The following is a 20,423-nucleotide window of genomic DNA, read 5'->3' on the forward strand; positions in this document are numbered from 1 at the left end:
AAGTTGGTTTTATTTTATTTTTCTAACGTCTTAAAGTTATTGATATCAAATGAATGTAACATATTACATGAATTAGAAATTACAGCATGTTATTACATCAAACATGCTGTTAATACAAACTTTTAACAGAGACATCAATAACACGATGCTTCCTAACACATTCATAGGATATGCTGATTCGCTAGCTTCCTAAAAAGTTGGTTTTATTATGTTGGGAAAATGTCTCTTTGCTTGTGAAAGATAAATGTTTTGAAATAAAAATATGATTCAAATTAAAATCGTGATCTGACATTTTCTATATATGATTATTATTAGCTAATAATGATATTGTTCTTCTTCAAATAATATTGGTTTGAAATTATGAAAAATAAATAATCACAAAATAATATATTTTAACTAAAATTTAATATGCTTGAAACACAAAAAATGCATCTTTTAAAAACAGTAGGAATACTTATTAATGCAAGTCTTGTTTTATATACATCTCCCTCAAAGTAAATTTGAACAATGAAAAGAAAACATTATTAAAAGTAATGAAAGACTTGGTGATATGATTGCCATCTCACTTCTTATTCACATTTAAAGAAAACCCACTTCAAGACTCAATCACTTTGATTCCACTTCCATTTTATTATTATGTTATAATACTTGAATTTTCGGATTTATCTTATTTTAGACTTTTGCCTCATTTTATCAAACAATTAAAACCCACTATATATAAGTAAACGAGCAAGAGGAAGTTCATGCCTCCTCAGTCCTCACTATAAGTTATATACTTGTTCTTAACTATTTTCTTCTACACAAACATCTCTCTCTATCTTCCTATACAGTAAGTATATATACGTGCGTGACCATGGAAGCTATTTGGAGTTGATGCAAGAGAAATGTAATGGATGAGTAACACTTGCTGGAGAAGCAGGGCACGTGCGAACTAATGAGAGATCTGTACATGTTGATCATATTTTTGCACGTGTTCTACTACTCCAACACGTGTGTCTCTCCCCTTCCCGACTATGCAATCGTCCCCGTGAGAAGATAATTTTCATAAGCGATCTTAGTAGAAATTTACCGAAGGATTCCCTATCGAACAACTTCAATGTGTATATAAGAATGCTTTGAAATAAACACTGGTAGGTACTCTAGATGTTTGTCACTTTTGTTGGCAATGGTACGCGATATTTATGAACACAAATGGGCATGGACACATGGAACATTGGTTAATTTCGTTCTTATAATTATTGGTAAATATAATTTCCATGGAGAGGTGAGATTTTTTTTTTTTTTGACAAGGGTTTTGAAGAGTTAAGATATTCTTCCCGAATTACTGATAGTGTCTAAATAAAAATATTTAACTTCTTAATATTAATATCAGAATATTCAAGTTTCAAGACTTCTGTTAACTTTTTTAGCAAAAAAAAAGACTTCTGTTAACTCTGAGTCTCTGACAAAAATCTGTTTCTTATGTATTCCTCTATATAATACATATTCATTACCTTGTTTTATTTTTATTTTTATTTATATTTGGAAACGAGTTACCAAAAAAGACACTGAATGCTTACGTCATTTTTATAAATATGTATGCAAAGTTGCAAACGTGTAAATAGGGTAAAAAGAAGAAAGGTTCAGTTCCCTGGGAAAGCGGGGGACTTTCTCTCTTTCACTCTCACTGCCATTTAACAGTGAAATAAATAAGAGTCACTGTTAAATTACGCAAGTAATATTCTTGTCATGTACTTGTGGAGACAGGAAAAAGAACACTGGAGGGTACAACTTTGTAACGAGTTTTTGTATAATAAATAAAGAAAGACAAACATAACAATGCACATTCTTACAAACAATATTGCAATTTCCCTTTTATCTTTGGATATGAGAACATCTTCTCTGACTTGGAGTCCGATTCCAAACAACTCGTTACAGTTGCTCAACGCTGAGTTAAGATTGGCCAACTCTCAAATCCGTATCGAAAGATATATCAAAAGGATGCTTCTCCACATCTACAATGTCAGGTTGGTGTTTTATCATAGATTAGGAAATGTAGATCAATTATGTCCCTAAGCTGTACTTTATATGGTATTATGACTCATATTGACGTTAACAGACTGTTGGGAAGGTTATGTGGAATTAATAGAAACTGAAAAGTAGCTGTTCATCCAAACTAAAACCAAAGAAATTGTTTACTTAATTAAAATACTGAAGTATTCCACAATGTTATACTACACACGCATCTTATTACAAAAGACTGACTCAAATGAGCCAAACCAATATCAAGTTTATTAAGGCTAGTTTGAGAAAAAGCTGTAAACGCAATAATGTTTTAATATAGTGGTAAACATACTATAGTTTGTAATGCAATTTCCCAAATTCAAACCATATAGCAGCTAATTTTTTAATCTATGTTACGAAAATCAAAGATATATTATCAATTTATTCAGAAATTATCAAAATTACATAAAAATAATAACCAAAGGTACTTGAAAAATATTCAGATTACTTGAAAAATTGAAATACTTAAATCTCGTAGATGACTTCAGCTCAAATTAGAGTGAAACAAATGGGCTCACTACCCAAAAGCTTTAAAGCAATATGGGCCAATAGTGGGCTTAGTATGTGTATTTGATCAAAACCCAATATCTCGTCCTCGTCGGCAATTTTTCCCGTCTTTCTCTCCCCCTTCGCCGGACTCCGTCGCTTCCCATATTCCAGGTACGATCCGGGTTGAATTTCTAGAACTTTCGAAATATTATTAGCAGTTCTTACACTAGGTTAGTTTCTTAGTACTAGGCTATCGAGATTCAACCTAGAGAATATGGAACAAACTTCTCACTAGATTGATATCCACCAGGTGTTTGATGAAATGTCTGAAAGAAGTTAAATGCTGGAGAGTTATAAACGCAGAATGTGGATTCTTTTAGGTTTACTATTAGATTCTCTTTATCTCTTAAAGGGTAACACTTTGTTTCTCATTGCAGACTTTTATAGAGTAAGACAGAGAGAGAGACAAAGATGGTGATTCCACCGGCAGTGAGACCACCACGTCTCTTCGACTACCTCAAACCTTACGTCCTGAAGATGCACTTCACGAACAAGTTTGTCCACGCCCAAGTCATCCACTCACCAACCGGTAGCTTGCTCAGCGAGCTCGCAGGAGAAAGCATTGAGGGAAACAATGGGGGTCACACGCGACGTGGCTGCTGCTTCAAAGATTGGTAAAATCCTTAGGGAGAGACTCTTGATCAAAGATATCCCAGCTGTTGCTATTCACATGAAGAAAGAGCAGAGGTATCATGGCAAAGTCAAGGCTGTGATTGATTCTGTCAGGGAAGCTGGCGTCAAGCTGCTTTGAGGATCCATGAAACCAAATCAATCTCATGTTGTTATTTCTGAACATTGTCGTGTTTTGTCGGCTTATCTGACAGATTGTGATCAGATTGGTGCCACAAGGAAAGCCTTGCTTTAGTTCATATTATGAGTTGAGAAGACTATTGAAATAACAAGACTTTATACAAAGCAATAAAACCAAAGTAGACGGAGTCTATACATTCGGGTACTCGGGTCGACCCGTGTGTGTCTTCCTCGCGGACCAGACTTGTTGAGCTCAAGTCTCACGAGTACGCTCGTCTTGTTCGTATTTTATCTAGACTTTTGCTTCGGGCATTTAGATCAATCAAAGAAATGATGGGAAGATGTTCAACGAAGAAGGTGTTTCTTATTCAGAGTCCGATCCTGTTTCTTCATCTCCTGATCTCATTCTCCTCAGGTTAGTCCCAAAAGCTTAGGGTTCTCGTGATTCACATTTCCATTTGATCTGTTTGTTAGATTTCAGGAAATGGGTATTGTAGATTTCGGATTCTATCACTCTAAAGTCTCAATCTTTTTGTCGTTTTTATCAATCTTGACTCGTCTGATGCAATCCAAATTGAGTTTTGCGTTCTGTTCCTCAGCTTGTTTTTTTGTTCATGTGGGTTCAGTGTTCGTTTTTTGATTGGTCTATTCATGAAAGTTGAAGTCTTCATACTAAATACTTACCAAAGCTGTTTAACTTGAGGGTAGTGCCTTGGGCAGTGCTCTGTTTTTGGACCAGCTTCATGAAAGTGAAGGTCTTTGCGATAAAAAGTTATCAAAGCAGTTCAATTTGAGTGAAATGCTCTGTTTTTGGATCATCTTGATTTAGTCTGATGCAAACCAAATTGATTAGAAACTGAGTTTTGCGTTTTGTTAATTGTTCCGCAGCTTGTTATTGTTCATGTGGGTTCACTGTTCGTTTTTAGATTGGTCTATTCATAAAAGTTGAAGTCTTTGCAATAAAGTTGTTCAATTTGAGTGAAATGCTCTGTTTTGGGGTTGTAGGTGCAGTGAAACCGGATTCAAGAGGAGTATGTGTTTCTAAAGGAGGACGCTTTCCACCATATGAATCAGCAGGAAAGCCTCCTAACTCCGTTGGTAGAGGATCCAAGGATCTAACTATGTGCCGTGTGTTCCGTAAAAGGACATGTTGCTCTCCTGCTCAGACAACCCCAGCTTTCGTAGCTGTCAGAAACTTAGCTACTTATGGAGAAGCTAGTCAAGATTGTCTGCATTTGTTCGAGTTATTAGAGTGTTCAATCTGTAACCCGGACGTCGGTATTCAACCCGGTCCTCCTCGCATCTGCGCCTCCTTTTGTGACAGAGTTTTTGATGCTTGTAAAGACGCATACTTCGCCAGTAATGCACTTACACAGGTAAAGAGTGATAATAAACAAAACACATGGACCTTTGTTTTCTGTGGGGTTTGTGGGATTCTAATGGCTTCCATATATGTGCTTATAGACGATTGGTCCCTGTGGAGTAAACGACGATATAATCTGCGTTAAGGCCTCGAATTGGGAGTCTAACGGCACATCATTCTGCGAAGCAGCTGGTTTTGCCGTTCAGACAAATGAGGATTCTAGAGAAGAACCGTGTTACGGAAGCAAAGCAAGTCTAGAATCGGTGGTGGAATCATGGTCAAGAGACTCGAAGAAGAAGACCTCTTTCAAGACTGAGACTTTGTCATGTTTTAAAGATCTTCTGCAATGGGTTCGTGTAATGACAACGATTCAGAAGGTTTCTTTTGGAGTGTCGTTTCTTGTTGCAGGAATGTTCTTGATCAGGTATGGCCTTTCTCTCTTCTCTCTAAAGTAACAAGACTTCATCGTGTACACTAACACTTGCTTTACCTGCTACAGGCAATGGAATGACCATAAGCAGAAGCAGCGGCTAGCTGCGATCCAGAGAGCTGCTAGAAGATTAGGAGGGGATGCGAACGGGGATTCATACAGTGCAGCTTTAAATAGAAGATTAGTTCAAAGTTGATTTCTTTGTTTTGTTTTTTTTTACCATTGAACAAGCTGAGTTGGCGTATGGAAAGATGTTTAGTTGCAAAAGCCATGAGCTAACTGTTTTTGCCAAATGATAGACGTATTGTGTTTGAAATGTGGTACCTTGATGATAATGCAAAAAGGTTTGTACACTCTAACTTAAACTAAAAAGGTTGAAAGAAGGAGATGCAAATCTCCAGAAGAGAGATCATTCTGCATCCATACACAGAAAACGAAGTGTGTTTTTGTGTCACACTATTTTTTTATACAGAAGTTGTTGAAGATGATCGAGGACAAGGACCCTTTGGGTTCTTCATTGCATTCAATCCGTAACTGAAGACACAAACACAGTTATAATGGAAGTCCGAATCTTGAGCCTAGCTTGAGCTATGAAACCGTTATCTTGAGCGAGAAGACTACGACTTTTTAGGTACCTGATAAACAGAAAACATAGTTGTTTCATGCTAAGATCTCATATTGAAAGCTAAGGTCTTGTTGCAAAGAGTAGAATAAGTTTTTTTTTTCATGCTTTTCAGAAGATTTCAAGTTTTAGCTTGTGTTCTTGGTAAGAAACAAACCTTCTTGAGAGGATGGCCGCTGCTAGAAGCTGGAGCTAGTTTCATAATCTCGAAAGAGCAAACAAGAGACTCGTCCACGCTAAATATCGTGACTAGTCTACGTTTTGCGAAAAACTCGTACCCATCTTCCACTACCTGCCAACACAAAACCAACACACATGTTTGCTTGCCTCTGTCAACGTAGTCGCAGAGGAAGAGAAAGTTTGCTGAAGGAGGGTAGCCTCCGTATTCAAATAGCCTCAGAAGATCTTGATATTGGCCATGAATAGGCCTGTTCGTTTATTAAACGCCACGTCTAACACTTGCGACTGAAATTTTAAGGGAAAACGAGAAAATTTACAGACGCTAGAAAAAAAAACGGAAGAGCATCCATGTTTTTCAGCCGCATGAAAGAGAGAGAAAAGATAAACGGTGACACTATTTATTTCAGCGGCACAAACATCACCGGAATCCGTCGATTATTCTAACGCGCGTTCTCTATTTTCCTTCACCAGCGACCAGCGCATAAGAAAATTACGAACAAATTTCAGTCGCCAGAATTGGTCGCCGCGTTTAATAAACGAACATGCCTAATATCACCTGAGATTACAATACCCAGATGATCAAATTCACATAGGAACACTAAGTTTTACTACATTCACCCCTAGTTATCAAGATCAATCTCAAATCTACATTCACCCCTAGTTATCAAGATCAATCTCAAATTCACAGAGAAACCCTAAAGTTTGCTACTTTCACCCAAATTACAATACCCAGATGCTCAAATCCCTCAATTCTACTACATTCATTCCCAATTACAGCACCCAAATGCTCAAATCCCTAAATTTTGCTACATTTCACCCCCAATCACAATACCCAAATGCTCAAATCCTTAAAGTTTACTACTTTCACCTCCAATCACAATACTCATATGCTCAAATCCCTAAAGTTTGATACTTTCATCCCCAATTAGAATACCCATATGCTCAAATCCCTAAATTGTGCTACTTTCACCCCCAATTACAATACCCATATTAAAGGATAACTATCAGTTGTATAGCCTAGATATTATTCCTCGTATATTCGGTTTAGATGAGAGATGATCCCTAGAATCTCTCACGTACTTGTACTATATATGTTGATATGAATACACATAATCTTTCAAGGGAAACACATTAGCTTACATGGTATCAGAGGGTTCTAGATTCTGAACCTAACAACGTTTTCTTTTCTCTTTTCTTCTTAATCTCTCTCTCTCTCTTTCGTCTAAATGGCCGCTCCTGTCATTCCAGTCGAACGTGCTTATGGCGTCACCAACATCAAGCACTATATTCCCTTCCTCTTAGACATTGATGATGGTAACTATGACGCCTGGAAAGAGCTCTTTCTCACCCACTGCCAGAGGTTTACCTTCGTCACTATTCTGTGGCTTCCGGTCCAGTCTTGGTGTGACAGAGCCCACGCTGCAACTGCGGGAGGGTATTAGAGGATAACTATCAGTTGTATAGCCTAGATATTATTCCTCGTATATTCTGTTTAGATAAGAGATGATCCCTAGAATCTCTCACGTACTTGTACTATATGTTGATATGAATACACATAATCTTTCAAGGGAAACACATTAGCTTACAACCCAGATGCTCAAATCCCTAAAGTATGATACTTTCAACCCCAATTATGAGATTTCATCAAGAGAGGTAGAGAGAGAGTACCGCAGATGCGAATAGGGGCATGGAGCTCGAGGAGATTGGGTTGAGAGAGGAAGATTTGGCGGGCGTTGAAGCAGAGTTGACGAATCTCGATCTCAGAGAGCTGAACCTGTTTGCCTCCTTTACCTTCTAGTAATCTCCTATTATATCATCCAACACTCCTTTCCATACTCGTCATCATCTTCTTCTTCTCTCAGATCCCAAATTTTGCTCACCGGAATTGAGAAATTGATACAAGGGTTTGCTCGAAAGCAGGCGAGGATTAACTGGTCGTGTTTAGGTGGCGATCGGAGGAATCAAAAGAATATTTTTTTTGCGAGAAAATGTGGGGGAAATGGAGGGAGGTCAAAGAATGAGAACCCAAAAAAATCTATCTGTCTTTTTTTATTTTATTTTAACGACAAACATAACTTCTTTATTGATTTGATGAAATATAATCCTCATGGAGGAATTGAGTTATGTTTACAGGAACATAATTAATAGAGGCGAAATTAGTAGTAGATCGATGAAATTGTTTAGCCAGACAGTCTGCTGCTTTATTGTCTTCTCTTGATATCCATCTGAATGAAGCATCTTCAAATCTCTCCTTCCAGCCTTGAATTTCTCGTATCCAATTGTGCATATGAAAGTTTCTCTTTGAGGTAGTCAGTAGTTCATGAACTTGTATATTATCTCCTTCAAACACTACTTTCCGGTGACCTTTACCCCATGTGTGTTGCATTGCCATTAGGAGTGCCTGTAGCTCTGTTTCTAAACTTCCGGATCCAAGTACTTCACGTTTACTTTGACCTCCACCGATGAATATGCCTTGATCAGTTCTAACTATCCATCCTGCCGTTGACATGTTAAGACGCCTACTTCCATCATAATTGATCTTCACATAACCTTGTATTGGTTTCTGCCATTGTGAGTATCGTCTTACCATTCCAGTTGGACTTACTCCACAGTTCTCTTTATTTTTATACAATACCAACGTCCATTCTTGTGCTTCCTGTTTAGCATGTTTGAGGTCCATTTGCCAACTAGATTGCTGCTGCCCATAGACTAATTGATTTCTACTCTTCCAGATCCTCCAAAGAATCCATATTGGCTGTTGACGATCAATCAGGTTAAGGGCTGTATTATTTACAGAAGAAATAATGGCTTTAATCTTAAGCTCAAAACTGATATTAGGGTCAATAAATGTGTGATCAGATAATCCAGCTCCTCTCCAAATTGACTTAGGGTAAGGACATGAGAAGAACAAATGTTCCATGTCTTCTTCAACCACACAACATCTTTTACACACATCATCTTGACAAACTCGACGTCTCTTTAATATTGAACCCACTGGCATGGCCTCCGATAACACTCGCCATAGAAAGTGTTTAAGTTTAGGAGCAGTATTCATTTTCCAAAGTGCCGCTTTCAGCTCTATTTGTCTTTATTATTCAGAGGAGAGTTTGATCATATGGTAGAGAGAAAACAAAAGAAGAAAGTCAATTCTCGACCATTTTCAAGTTTTCAATTTTCCAAATGTTTCATTTAATAGGTAAAATGACTCTAAGAGCATTTCTAAAGTAAAACTCCATTTTTTTAAATCCAAAATAGATTAAAAGTAAAAATTGAGTAAAATTGCTCCAACTCTACTCCATTTCCCACTTCATAATGGAGTGATGAACAAACAAAAAATAGAAATGGAGTAAATTTCATTATGGAGTGAGATATGAAGTTGGGTTGGATCATATCTTACTTCATATTCAATTTTACTCTATTTTAGAAGAAAAAATAGAGTATGGACAGAGATGCCCTAATCCCTAGATATATAAAAAATAATAAAAAAATTAAATATTTTTTTTATAGTTTTAGATTATATGTTTTCAAATTCGAACTTTTTTATAATTTTGTTTTTATAATTTTTTCTTTTTGATTTTTTTTTGATTTTTTTTTCAAATTTTCTTTTTGTAATTCGAAAATACTTTTTGAAACTATTTTTAAAATTTTTATTTTCAAATTTTTAATATTTGTTTTATAAAATTGTAAACCTCAATCCCAAATCCCCACCCCTTAATTAACCCTAGGGGTATAAATGTATATTTATCTATTTAATGAAACATTTTGATCATTTTAATCTTTAGAGTTTATATCTGCCGCAAAAATTTCTCAGAGAACAATCAAAAAAATGATTATAATATATGGGAAAATAAAAAATAAATCCAAAACTCTCGAAGAATTTCAGAAATTAACATTGATTTTTAGAAAGTAATTTATACACCCCCAAATATCTTACACATGCATTGGTTGAAAGTCTTGTTTAATAATTGGTTGAGTTTTTTTTACCAACGTCAACTGAAATACAATGTTCTACTATCATAGGGGTGTTCCTGACGTGTTAGAGGCCTAAAACAATTTAGTAAAGGGTTTTTAATTTTTTTTTTTTACAAATTCAAGTGTCTTTTTCCATGTAATTTTTTTTTTAAAAAATTGGAGGGCCTATGCCGATGTTTCAATTCGTTGTGCTGAAGACCACCCTGACTATGATGAAAAGAAAAGTTATAAGTTTATTGAGAAAAAATGTTTTGCATATCTGATCAAATGCAGACGATGTATAAAAATATCAAATAACTTGTACAAAAGTGGAAATACTCATGAAATTTCTCATTTAACAATTGGTTGGTTGACTTTCAAGTAAATGTGCTTGTTACATTCACAAAAATCTCCACTAGCTCGTTGAATGAATTGGCGTAGCATCAAAGCATAAACAAATATACAATGGCATGACGTGTGTAAGAATAATGAGAGTAAAAATTCCACTAGCTGTTAACTTTCATTGACGGCATTGTCCCAGAAATAGCAATCAAAAATATTTTACAAATGGGGCTATGATTTGGGCCCAATGAAAAATATTTTACAAATGGGCCTATGACTTGGGCCCAAAGAGCCCAAAAGCGGAGATGAATGAAGTCATGAAACCTAAAAATGCGAACGAGCTTCCTCCTATAAATTGATAAACCCTAGCTTCAGTTCCGTCTTCCTCCGTAACAGACGCCATGGTACGTACTCACTTGATCTCCATTGTCTAATCTTCGATTTTTTTTAATCATTTCTGAGCTTTGATCTGGTTGTTTTAGCGAATGATTGATTACTCCTTAGGGTTTTTCTTCTAGCTCTCTAGATTCCGAGTGTTGTGTTCTGTAATTATCAGTATTGTATTGATTCGGTGGTGGTCTTGTTCGGTTGTTGTAGGGTATCGATCTCATCGCCGGAGGTAAGAGCAAGAAGACCAAAAGGACAGCTCCAAAGTCCGATGATGTCTACCTCAAGCTTCTCGTCAAGGTAGTTAAATTTCTATGACTAGTTTGTTGTCTGAATCTATTTGATTTGTTGTCTGAACCGTATGTTACGCTGGTTTGGTTAATTGCAGCTGTACCGGTTTTTGGTAAGGAGAACCGGAAGCAAGTTCGATGCTGTGATCCTTAAGAGGCTTTTCATGAGCAAAGTGAACAAGGCTCCTCTTTCACTCTCCAAGCTCGTTGAGTTCATGAAGGGCAAGGTTTGTTTGTTTCCTTGAGACCCACTCTATTATCTGTTTAGGAAGTAATTTTAGATTTTGATGGTGTTGGTCTTTATCTTACTTTAGGATGGTAAGATTGCTGTGTTGGTTGGGACTATCACTGATGATTTGAGAGTGCATGAGATTCCTGCGATGAAGGTTACTGCCTTGAGGTTTACGGAGAGGGCTAGGGCTAGGATTGAGAAAGCTGGTGGAGAGTGCTTAACCTTCGACCAGCTTGCTCTCGTTGCTCCATTGGGACAGAACACGGTGAGTTTAATAATTTGTAAATGAATCAACCTCTTTTGAAGTTTATTTATTTGAAATTGGGATGTTGTGTTGTGTTGTGACAGGTTCTCCTTAGAGGACCGAAGAACTCACGTGAAGCAGTGAAGCACTTTGGTAAAGCACCTGGTGTGCCACACAGCCACACCAAGCCTTATGTTAGGGCTAAGGGAAGGAAGTTTGAGAAAGCTAGAGGAAAGCGAAAGAGTCGTGGTTTCAAGGTCTAAGGTTGTTTCGAGGTTGTTGTTGTTTCCTTATGGTTGCTGCTTTCAGAATCGAAATTCTTGTAGACCACTCTTGTTACTCATTTGCTTTTTGCAGACATTGTTTTGAGTTTTCTGTCTTTCTGTTCTAATCGACAATTGAATGTTTTGCTTGATAGCTGTTTAAGAAGTTGCCTAATGCTTGATAACTGTCTTTTAGCGTCTCATTACTAGCTTGATAACTGTTTAATTAGAGATGATTAGCTAATGAAGCTTGTCAAGTAAGAACACACTAACGTTTATTATAACAAATGTTTGCACTCCAACAACTTTGCAACACAACTCCACTGAAACAGAAGGTGGCTCAAATGTTTCAATTCTGGACCATGCTTATTGGGTTGGGCTTGTCAACGGAGTTTGGGCCTATATTGTTAATTGCTATGCTAGTCTTCTATACTTTGGTAGAGCCTAACTGAATCAAATTGTCTTGACATTTGAACCCAAAGAAGCCATATAGACATTAACCTATGATTACTGAATTTATAAATTGTTATTGATTACTAAATAAATATGATATCTCGACACATGTTCAAAAGTTAGTTTAAATGATTCATATGCACATAGTGCTAAGAAACGGATCCGTCCCATCTGAAATTCGCGGGTAACTAATGGGGATGATTTTAAAAAATTTAAATTAATTATATATTTATATAACTAAAATAATAAAATGTTATATATTTATAATGTTTCAGAAAATCATTTTCTTTCAAAAATCTGTTTTTTACTTTTAAATTTTTTTATACGGATTAGTGAATACCCGCAATTTAAATTAGATAGACTTAACATGAATTTACAAAGCTAATCATATATACTCATTTACAAAATCCTCAAGGTTTTTTTTAATCATTTTCTTGAGTAAATAGCAAAAGATACATACAGACGACCTCTAGTTAGACACAATCTTAAACAGAGCTTTCCAGAGAAGCAGAAGGCGAAACCGAAGGGGAAGCCGATGGAGAAGCTGAAGGAGTAGCCGAAGGTGAAGCTGAAGGAGTAGTCGATGGAGAAACTGATGGTGAAGCTGAAGGAGTAGCTGACGGAGAAGCTGATGGTGAAGCTGAAGGAGAAGCTGTTGGTGAAGCTGAAGGAGTAGCCGAAGGAGACCCTAAGCCACTTTCAGTGACGGGCGAGGCTCCTGGGGCAGCCGCTGGAGAATCTGACCCTGTTGTAGAGTTTGTCGAGCCCGGTTCGCTTGAACCGGTAGTTGTGGAGTTGGAGGAACCGGCACCAGTTGCTGAACCGTTCCCGGCGAAAAAACCGGGCGTGTAAGGAACACCTTTACCAGGAATCCAATCGTCACCTTGTATATACTTAGCTGGAGTGTATTCAACAATCTCTTCTTCACTCAACTTCTTGATTCCTGGCCAAGTAACCCGGTTCGCCACAGCTGCACCCGGTCCAGTGTTCCTCACCTCCGAATAAAAGAGCGTGTCAAGACCAAAGTTCCCTTGCCACGGCGACCATCCTTCACCCGGGATAAAATCCGGTATGAACGTCTCCATAATGATAGTTTTTGAATATTCTTTCCACGGCCTTCCAAGATAAGCTTTACTAGTTTCCTTGACCGCCAAGTAATCCGCTTCGCCAGCAATAGTACAACCTTGGAGCACAAACCCTGTGGACTCCCTCGGATCTGTACGTCCGTGGGCGGTTATAGGACATGCCTGGTTCGCGAGCGGCTTTCTTACCAATAATGTACAGTTCTGGAACACTGCGGCTGCGTCTCCAAAGAGGAAATCGATGGTGCCTGTTATAGTACAGTCCCTGTAAAACTGACGGTGGGAATGTGCGTAGAGAGTGTCTTGGTAACCATCAAATCTACAGTTGTAGAATATGGACTCGTCTGACAGTACCCTAACGGCAACCGCTTGATAGTTTAAAGCCCCGGCTGTGTTCTCGAAACCCATGTTCTTGGCAATGAAATTGTCTCCAATGATTGCTGCAATAAGGACAAGGTTCATTAGTTATATACATTTTGGTAATAAGTGAAACCACAAAAGGTAAACAGTGTGCCCTTTCAAATTATTTTTAGACCATGTTAAAAAAACTATTAACGGTAATATATATTTAAAAAGTTTTTCAAACCTAATTAGTTCCATCTACATTTCTTCAAAATTATAAACACAAAATTGATAAAAATAAAGTTTTAGGTTTTAATGTAAACATGTATTTTTTTTAAAGCGTCTAGACTATGTTAGACTGTTCACTTAGATATGCTATAACATAAGAATCATTACCAACGGTGGCTGTACGGTATGTGGTAATACCGTCCTTGAAACTTTTGTTGCCGGAAATTATTGATTTGTCAGGGCCATCACCGATGAAAACAAGATTTGGCATGGTCCTATTCACCTGAACATATTCTTTATAGGTTCCACTCTTAATATGAATCACAAAAGTCGCATTATTCTTCTTCGGTACATTTTGCAATGCCTCGTTGATCGTCTTGTACTGACCGCTTCCGTCCTGAGCCACAACCATATCTGGTTTGACCTCAGACAATGGTGCATTCAAGAGCCTACGCACGCGCCCATCCACCCACGAAGGAAACTCTTGAGACAGCAGCCGGCGACTATTCATCTCCGGCAACTCCATTTGTCCCAAGTAATTCAACATCTCGCTGACCATTGCAAGCCCGTTATGTGTTAACTGAACCGCGGTTTTCAATGCCTTCTTCATCGTCTCACCTGCATCACCTTGTGTCCCTTGAAACCCATCGAGACAAGTTTGCTCATGACTAATCGTCGCGCTGAGCCAAACCTTTAGCTTAATCAATGCGTCGTCAACCTTGTTAATAAATGAATTAAGTCACACATCAACAGATAGTTAGAAAAATAATTAACTATATAATGATCAATTTACTTGTCAATTGGTTTTAAGTTAAAAGCACATGAAGCTAATTAATATTACAAACCTTGTGAAGCTCGAACCTTCCCAACTGGTCAAAAGATTTACTAAGCTCGCCGATTGCATAATCCATTAGCTCCGTGCATTGATCCAAAGCCATCTTTGTCCTTGGATCCTTTTGTAGCTCGATCATAGTCAGTGACTTCTTCCCCACGTTACTTATCTGTTTCATCGTTGCGTTAAACGCTGTCCTCACAAGCTCCAACGGGTCCGATGTGTCCAGCCATCTTTGTCCTTGGATCCTTTTGTAGCTCGATCATAGTCAGTGACTTCTTCCCCACGTTACTTATCTGTTTCATCGTTGCGTTAAACGCTGTCCTCACAAGCTCCAACGGGTCCGATGTGTCCTTTGCATCTTTCCTTAGAGTATCTTCACAAGTCTTCTTGTAATCCGTTGGCGCGCAGACATCTTTGATGGCTTTAACGGAGGCCGTGATCTCTTCTTTAGTTCCGTTATCGTTATTGAAGCTCACGCCGATGGTAACGGCGACAACCATAGAAACAAGAAGAACAGATGAGATGGAGATAACTACGTACCTCCTTTTCCTCTTAGAATCATCGTCGTATGATCCGAATGCCATTTATTGTTTTTTTTTTCTATTTTTTATTTTTATTTATTGTTTTTGTATAGACTCCTTTTACGAAGCTTACGTAGCCTCCTTAGGAGTGTTTATTTTGCATAATTTTAAAAATATTTACAATGATAGTTTTGTTTCGGACAGATAAAGAGGCTCGTAGTTTTGCTTGCTATGTTTTATGAGGTTTGTCGGGAAAGTCGTTATGCTTAAGATTGTGAGAGACAGAGACAAGATAGGGTTGTGGTATGGTTTTGTCCTTTACATTTTCTTCTCTCTGAGTTACTAAACATGGAGAAGTAATTAATTCATTGATAATCTTAATTTAAGGTATAATCTAATTGAAATCATAAAATAGTCTTTTCACGTTATTAGTGGACAATGTAATGCCTTGAATATATAAGTTAAACAAAAATGAATGAGATGATATTCGCTTTTTTAAGAACATTGTTTTAAAATATTTTTTCAAAAGAAAGAATGCAATCTCTTTTCGTTCTTATTGATCTTAAATGGGTATATATATTATATTACATGCCCTACGTACATATATAGATTTAGGAATATTAATATCTCGATTTTAAGAAATTTAACAATTCTACAACACATGGTAGGGTAAAAAGTTCAAGTCCAGATTTGTTCTAATTTATGAATGTTCTTACTTAGATATTCTTTTTCTTTTGAGAAAGGGTTTGATCTTAATTAGATATTCGTCTAGATCACTTGCAGAAAAAGTTGAGTTAACCATCATTTAGGGTTTGAATTCCAATTTTGTTAACAATGAAATCACAGTTCTAGCCTTCTAGGGATATTTGGTAACTAGAATCACAAAGTCAAGTAAAGAGAAAATTTGAAGACTAATGTTTGCTGGATATCTTTAGACAGAATATTAACTAAAGTGTTGGTTGCTTACTGGAAATGTATGGCGCTTGTTTTCGTGTTTTCGTTTCAAATTTTTGGTACATAATTTATATTTCGAATCAGAATTGTTAGAAACAAATTTCATCCTGAAAAAACTAAGGACTTAAGGTCCCAAGGGATGAAATTTGTTTTAAAAATGTTAAAAGTAGTAAAAGTATCAAATAAATTTGTGAATAAAACTGGACATATATGCATGGAAATTAAGTAAAGCCTACAAGATTTAGCCGTAAGGGTAAGCTTTACCTTCACTAGCTATCAATAAAGTTACTAATAGGATCTGTCAAATAGTTTTAGAAAATCTCTTACAAACAGAAGCATACTTACTTCCATTGCCGGCTTATACATGTAGCACCTAAAGCTGGTCTAAAAATGATCGATGTGCTTATTGCAGTGGATGAGATTGGAACTCGTCTCCTGCAAAACACATTGAGAAGAAGAGTTCAAGTCACTATACTTAAGGATTAGATTAATGATAATGATGTTAAAAGTTATAATGACGTTGGCAGGGCCGTCTCAAATTAATTTTAGACCCTGTTCAAAAAAAATTATTAATCGTACATTTTATCAAGTAATTTTAAAATTTAATAACTTTGTCTGATTTTTTTTTTAATTATAAGTTCTAAATTTAGCATTATATCTAAAATTTTTAAGTTTTTTACAATAATTTATCTATATATTTTTTTAAAAAAATTTAAACTTTTTATTTTTATATTTCAGACCTTGTTCGACCGTACGCTTACGCGTGCTGTTACACGGCCCTGGACGTTGGCATCTTGTTTTTTTTTTTGGGTTTAGTCCATGATCTTGGATTTATAGATATAATTTTGAAAAGGAAAAATAAAATGTAGGCATTGTTCAAGATTTCATAATGCTGTTCTTAGTGAAAAAGGGATAACAACAAACCAACATGTTATGTAGTAATAAGTCAGTATTCATGAATATATCTTGGATATTATTTTACACCAATAGTTCTGTAGTTTGATTTAAAGAAAAATGACAGTATATGTATTCAACCTTTCTTTTGTGTGTTATATATATATATATATATTTGAAAATAGTATACTAAGAATAAAGCTCTTATTCTTACTAGTTCATGCACCATTTTTATATCTTGTTTTCTTTTGGGTTTTATTTCTCCCAATTAAAACATATATAGTCAAAGTTGACTAAGACCCAAAAAAGCTAATAAACTCACAAGTTTTTTTGACTAAAAACAATTCCACAACTTTTTACTTATTTTCTCTAATGGCAAAGAAGCAACTGTAGTCTGTTCGCAGTCAAGCAGGTTAAGAAACAACTGTAGTCTAGTCATTACAATTTCTTCCATAAAAGTAAAGATACTAACTAGTAAGCTTATTAGCTGTAATTCTTTTTTAAATATATTTTTCGGGTAATAATATATATGTATATCTCTACACGGAAACAAATATATGCATTACATATTAGCATGTATACAACTCTGTATTTAGACCATTGCCATTTAAGAAAAAAAAGATGATGACTAGAGAAACAAAAATAACATCTAAAATGGATTTAAATGTGGTATATATTATGTAAGCACATATGTATATACAGTAGAAACTCTATAAATTAATATTCCAATAAATTAATAAACACATAAATTAATAAATTTTTCTAGTCCCGAATTAGGCCGGTTCAAAATATGACAAAAATCGATAAAATAATAAGATAATAATACTTTATGAAATCCTATGTAAATATATAGTCTCATTAAAATCATAAATTAATAATTTTGTATATATGCATTTTATATAAGTACAAACAAACAACTATATTATTTGCTCATTTTCACAATAGAATTATCTCTATATTTTTGACACTTCAATATATTTTGCTAATATTTAGTAAAATTATATCTAAACAACATTTAAGAACTTATTTTATATACACCAAATAGTACAATAATAATTTGAAAGTCGAATTTCAGAATTTTAATTAATGTATATAAGTAAAATCAATTATTTTGTTTATTTTATTAAAAATATATTGCAAAATAAAAAAATCTATAAAAAAAAGTTTTAGTAAATTAATAACTCTATAAATTAATAAAATATCATAGTCCCAACATTATTAATTTATTTATAGAGTTTTTACTGTATACACCTATTCGAATGAGTGTAATACTAAATACAGAGTTGTAAAACTTATTTCCATACGTGTTTCACAGGAAGGTAGAATGAGTAAAATCAACATAATGAAAGAAATAACCATAACTTCTAGGATATGAATTCAAAGTGTAGTTCTGGTTTTTTACTTAATTCAACACAATGGAGATTTGATACCATAATTGTTAACGTGCAATAAAGTTATCTTCTCGATAAATAGCGTCCTCATTCTGCGAATCTATAGCACAAAGAGATAAAACATCACTTCTCAATCACAAAAAATTATAGAAAATATTTTGTTAAGGAGAACCAACAAGTTATGTCTTCTTCAAGCTCTTCCGTGGTCCAAGTTGTGTCTTCTGCCAGCTCTCCCGCCCCCCAACCTGAGAAATGCAATGACGTTACCGTGGCTGTAGAGGAGTCCATTGAGAAGGCAACGGAGAACCAAGCTGTGTCTTCTGCCGGCTCTTCCGCGGCGCCCCAGCCAGAAAAATCCAATGACGTTACCGTGGCCGTGGAGGAGGCCAAGGAGATGGCAGCAGAGAACCAAGTTGTGTCTTCTGCAGGCTCTTCCGCCGCGCCGCCCCAACCCAATGACATTATCGTGGCTGTGGAGGGGGACAAGGAGATGGCAACGGAGAACCAAATTGTGCCTTATACAGGCTCTCCCGCGCCCCAGCCTGAGCAATGCACTGACATTGTTATCGTGGCAACGGAGAACAACGATCCGGGGAGTGAAAACCCAAGTCTCATCGGATCTGGTGCTGTCCCACCAGGAAGCCAGATCCTGCAGCTTTACCCACCAAGATCTAATAAGATCTTCACTTGTCCCACTTGCAAAAAAGGGTTCCCATCAAGTCAAGCCCTAGGCGGTCACCAGAACGCGCACAAGCAGGAGCGAGAGTGGGAAAGGAAGAGGAAGAATATGGAACAAGAGTACCCCGGATTCGCCTTTTTGAACCCTAATATAGACAATCCTCTTATGTTTTTCTTAGGTGGCTACTCGGAAGATGCTTTAACACACGAGAATCATCTTGGGATCCCTCTTGACGATGCTTTCAAACGCAGATTTGCCCGTAATCACCCATCCGTCAACAACGGATTCTCGGACATGAACATTACCGCGGTTCCTCGCGTGGCTCCTACTGGCTTCTTCGCAGGGAACACTTCCACCACCAACGGTTCTTCTTCAGGAGGACTTGGGCCTAGACCCCCTTACAACAGCTATCCCCCGATGCTCCCTAGGAACTTTCCTCCTTTCCCTCCTCCTCAGACCAACAATCTTCCTAGAGGTTTGTATCCACAACAAGAGAATGTATTGAACGAGGTGAATTTCATCTCAGAGATAGGAAAGGGTAAAAATATTATGGAGATTGATGATAATGATGATGATGCTGATGCTGGTGCTGGTGCTGATGATGGGCCTATAGAAGGGACATCCAAGAGCTGGGGGGCTGATTTATCTCTTTGACTATTGTTTAGTCCTATGAATTGTTTAGTTTTCTATTAAAGACCTCTCTCTCTGAAGATTGCTTTTTCATTTTAATTTTCTTGCATTTCGTTTAGATGTTCCTTTGTCTGTACGAAGCATGTCTTCTTCTGGACGATTTGCTTCTTTTTATGAATAAATGGTTCCTTTTTTTTCTTGCCATCTATATATCATGAGTTTTATAATCATTTTGGTAAAGGTCAAAATCCATGGTTGTAGGGAGGTAATTTTTACCAAAGTTACGTGTCTTGATTTTCAAACCTTTCGATTCAGAACTATGGCTCCCTATATCTGGTTTACATATACTTAGATTTCTTGATTATGTCAGTCGAGTTATCAGTATTAGTATTCGAGAACGCGCAAAGAAATTTGAGTTCCAGGATGAGTGTAGCATATATATATATATATATATTACATGTTACGCACCATATAGTACCGCAGAAAAATCTCTTCTTTTTTGTTTAAACTAGGGTTGTTCAATATGGCAAAACCGAACCGTACCGAACCGAACCAAACCGAAATAGATAATATGGTTTAGATTTGGTATATACCATACAAACCGAATGGATATGATTTTTAAAAAACTGTAGGATTTGGATATGGTTCAGTATATAACCGATAAAACCGAATATACCGAATAAAACCGATAAAAAAATAGAAACATGTAAATATGTATATATTTTATAACAACGTATGAAAATCATAAGTTAATTTTTTTGCTAATAC

At 36.4% G+C, this 20,423-nt stretch overlaps 5 protein-coding genes and 1 pseudogene across 5 annotated transcripts; 4 read left to right on the plus strand and 2 right to left on the minus strand.

Annotated features, from left to right (window-relative positions):
- The first annotated feature begins 2,992 nt into the window (after positions 1-2,992).
- On the plus strand, positions 2,993-3,461 carry LOC106319410 (annotated as a pseudogene).
- A 79-nt stretch (positions 3,462-3,540) lies between these two features.
- Positions 3,541-5,618, plus strand: LOC106319408. The gene is made up of 4 exons (XM_013757725.1): positions 3,541-3,757; positions 4,348-4,718; positions 4,807-5,129; positions 5,205-5,618. Exons 1-4 carry the CDS (start codon positions 3,673-3,675, stop codon positions 5,329-5,331), a joined length of 906 nt encoding a protein of 301 aa, XP_013613179.1. The 5' UTR covers positions 3,541-3,672; the 3' UTR covers positions 5,332-5,618.
- Positions 5,619-5,687: 69 nt separating this feature from the next.
- On the minus strand, positions 5,688-6,287 carry LOC106314116 (serine/threonine-protein phosphatase PP1-like). The gene is made up of 3 exons (XM_013752049.1): positions 6,274-6,287; positions 5,915-6,185; positions 5,688-5,770 (listed from the first exon to the last, which is right to left on the minus strand). The coding sequence occupies exons 1-3, from the start codon at positions 6,285-6,287 to the stop codon at positions 5,753-5,755; spliced, it is 303 nt and encodes a 100-aa protein (XP_013607503.1). The 3' UTR covers positions 5,688-5,752.
- A 4,288-nt stretch (positions 6,288-10,575) lies between these two features.
- Positions 10,576-11,831, plus strand: LOC106318702 (60S ribosomal protein L18-2-like). The gene is made up of 5 exons (XM_013756798.1): positions 10,576-10,634; positions 10,828-10,917; positions 11,006-11,134; positions 11,222-11,404; positions 11,488-11,831. The coding sequence occupies exons 1-5, from the start codon at positions 10,632-10,634 to the stop codon at positions 11,644-11,646; spliced, it is 564 nt and encodes a 187-aa protein (XP_013612252.1). The 5' UTR covers positions 10,576-10,631; the 3' UTR covers positions 11,647-11,831.
- A 612-nt stretch (positions 11,832-12,443) lies between these two features.
- Positions 12,444-15,260, minus strand: LOC106318703 (putative pectinesterase/pectinesterase inhibitor 28). The gene is made up of 4 exons (XM_013756799.1): positions 14,932-15,260; positions 14,597-14,804; positions 13,920-14,469; positions 12,444-13,621 (listed from the first exon to the last, which is right to left on the minus strand). Exons 1-4 carry the CDS (start codon positions 15,168-15,170, stop codon positions 12,585-12,587), a joined length of 2,034 nt encoding a protein of 677 aa, XP_013612253.1. The 5' UTR covers positions 15,171-15,260; the 3' UTR covers positions 12,444-12,584.
- Positions 15,261-18,520: 3,260 nt separating this feature from the next.
- Positions 18,521-19,679, plus strand: LOC106314117. The gene has a single exon (XM_013752050.1). It carries the CDS (start codon positions 18,528-18,530, stop codon positions 19,677-19,679), a length of 1,152 nt encoding a protein of 383 aa, XP_013607504.1. The 5' UTR covers positions 18,521-18,527.
- The last annotated feature ends 744 nt before the right edge of the window (positions 19,680-20,423 follow it).

The sequence above is a fragment of the Brassica oleracea genome, chromosome C9, assembly GCF_000695525.1.
Source record: "Brassica oleracea var. oleracea cultivar TO1000 chromosome C9, BOL, whole genome shotgun sequence".
NCBI lineage: Eukaryota > Viridiplantae > Streptophyta > Magnoliopsida > Brassicales > Brassicaceae > Brassica > Brassica oleracea.

Bases quoted from the DNA above. Each gene is read 5' to 3' on its own strand.
- LOC106319408 (XM_013757725.1), top strand. From the start codon at position 3,673: ATGATGGGAAGATGTTCAACGAAGAAGGTGTTTCTTATTCAGAGTCCG. The intron at 3,758-4,347 runs GTTAGTCCCAAA...TTGGGGTTGTAG, and splicing joins CCTGATCTCATTCTCCTCAG to GTGCAGTGAAACCGGATTCA. The intron at 4,719-4,806 runs GTAAAGAGTGAT...ATGTGCTTATAG, and splicing joins CCAGTAATGCACTTACACAG to ACGATTGGTCCCTGTGGAGT.
- LOC106318702 (XM_013756798.1), top strand. The intron at 11,135-11,221 runs GTTTGTTTGTTT...ATCTTACTTTAG, and splicing joins TTGAGTTCATGAAGGGCAAG to GATGGTAAGATTGCTGTGTT. The intron at 11,405-11,487 runs GTGAGTTTAATA...GTGTTGTGACAG, and splicing joins CTCCATTGGGACAGAACACG to GTTCTCCTTAGAGGACCGAA.
- LOC106318703 (XM_013756799.1), bottom strand. From the start codon at position 15,170: ATGGCATTCGGATCATACGACGATGATTCTAAGAGGAAAAGGAGGTAC. The intron at 14,805-14,931 runs ATCGGACCCGTT...ATGGCTGGACAC, and splicing joins AGGAAAGATGCAAAGGACAC to ATCGGACCCGTTGGAGCTTG. The intron at 14,470-14,596 runs GTTTGTAATATT...TTTATTAACAAG, and splicing joins GAAGGTTCGAGCTTCACAAG to GTTGACGACGCATTGATTAA.
- LOC106314117 (XM_013752050.1), top strand. From the start codon at position 18,528: ATGTCTTCTTCAAGCTCTTCCGTGGTCCAAGTTGTGTCTTCTGCCAGC.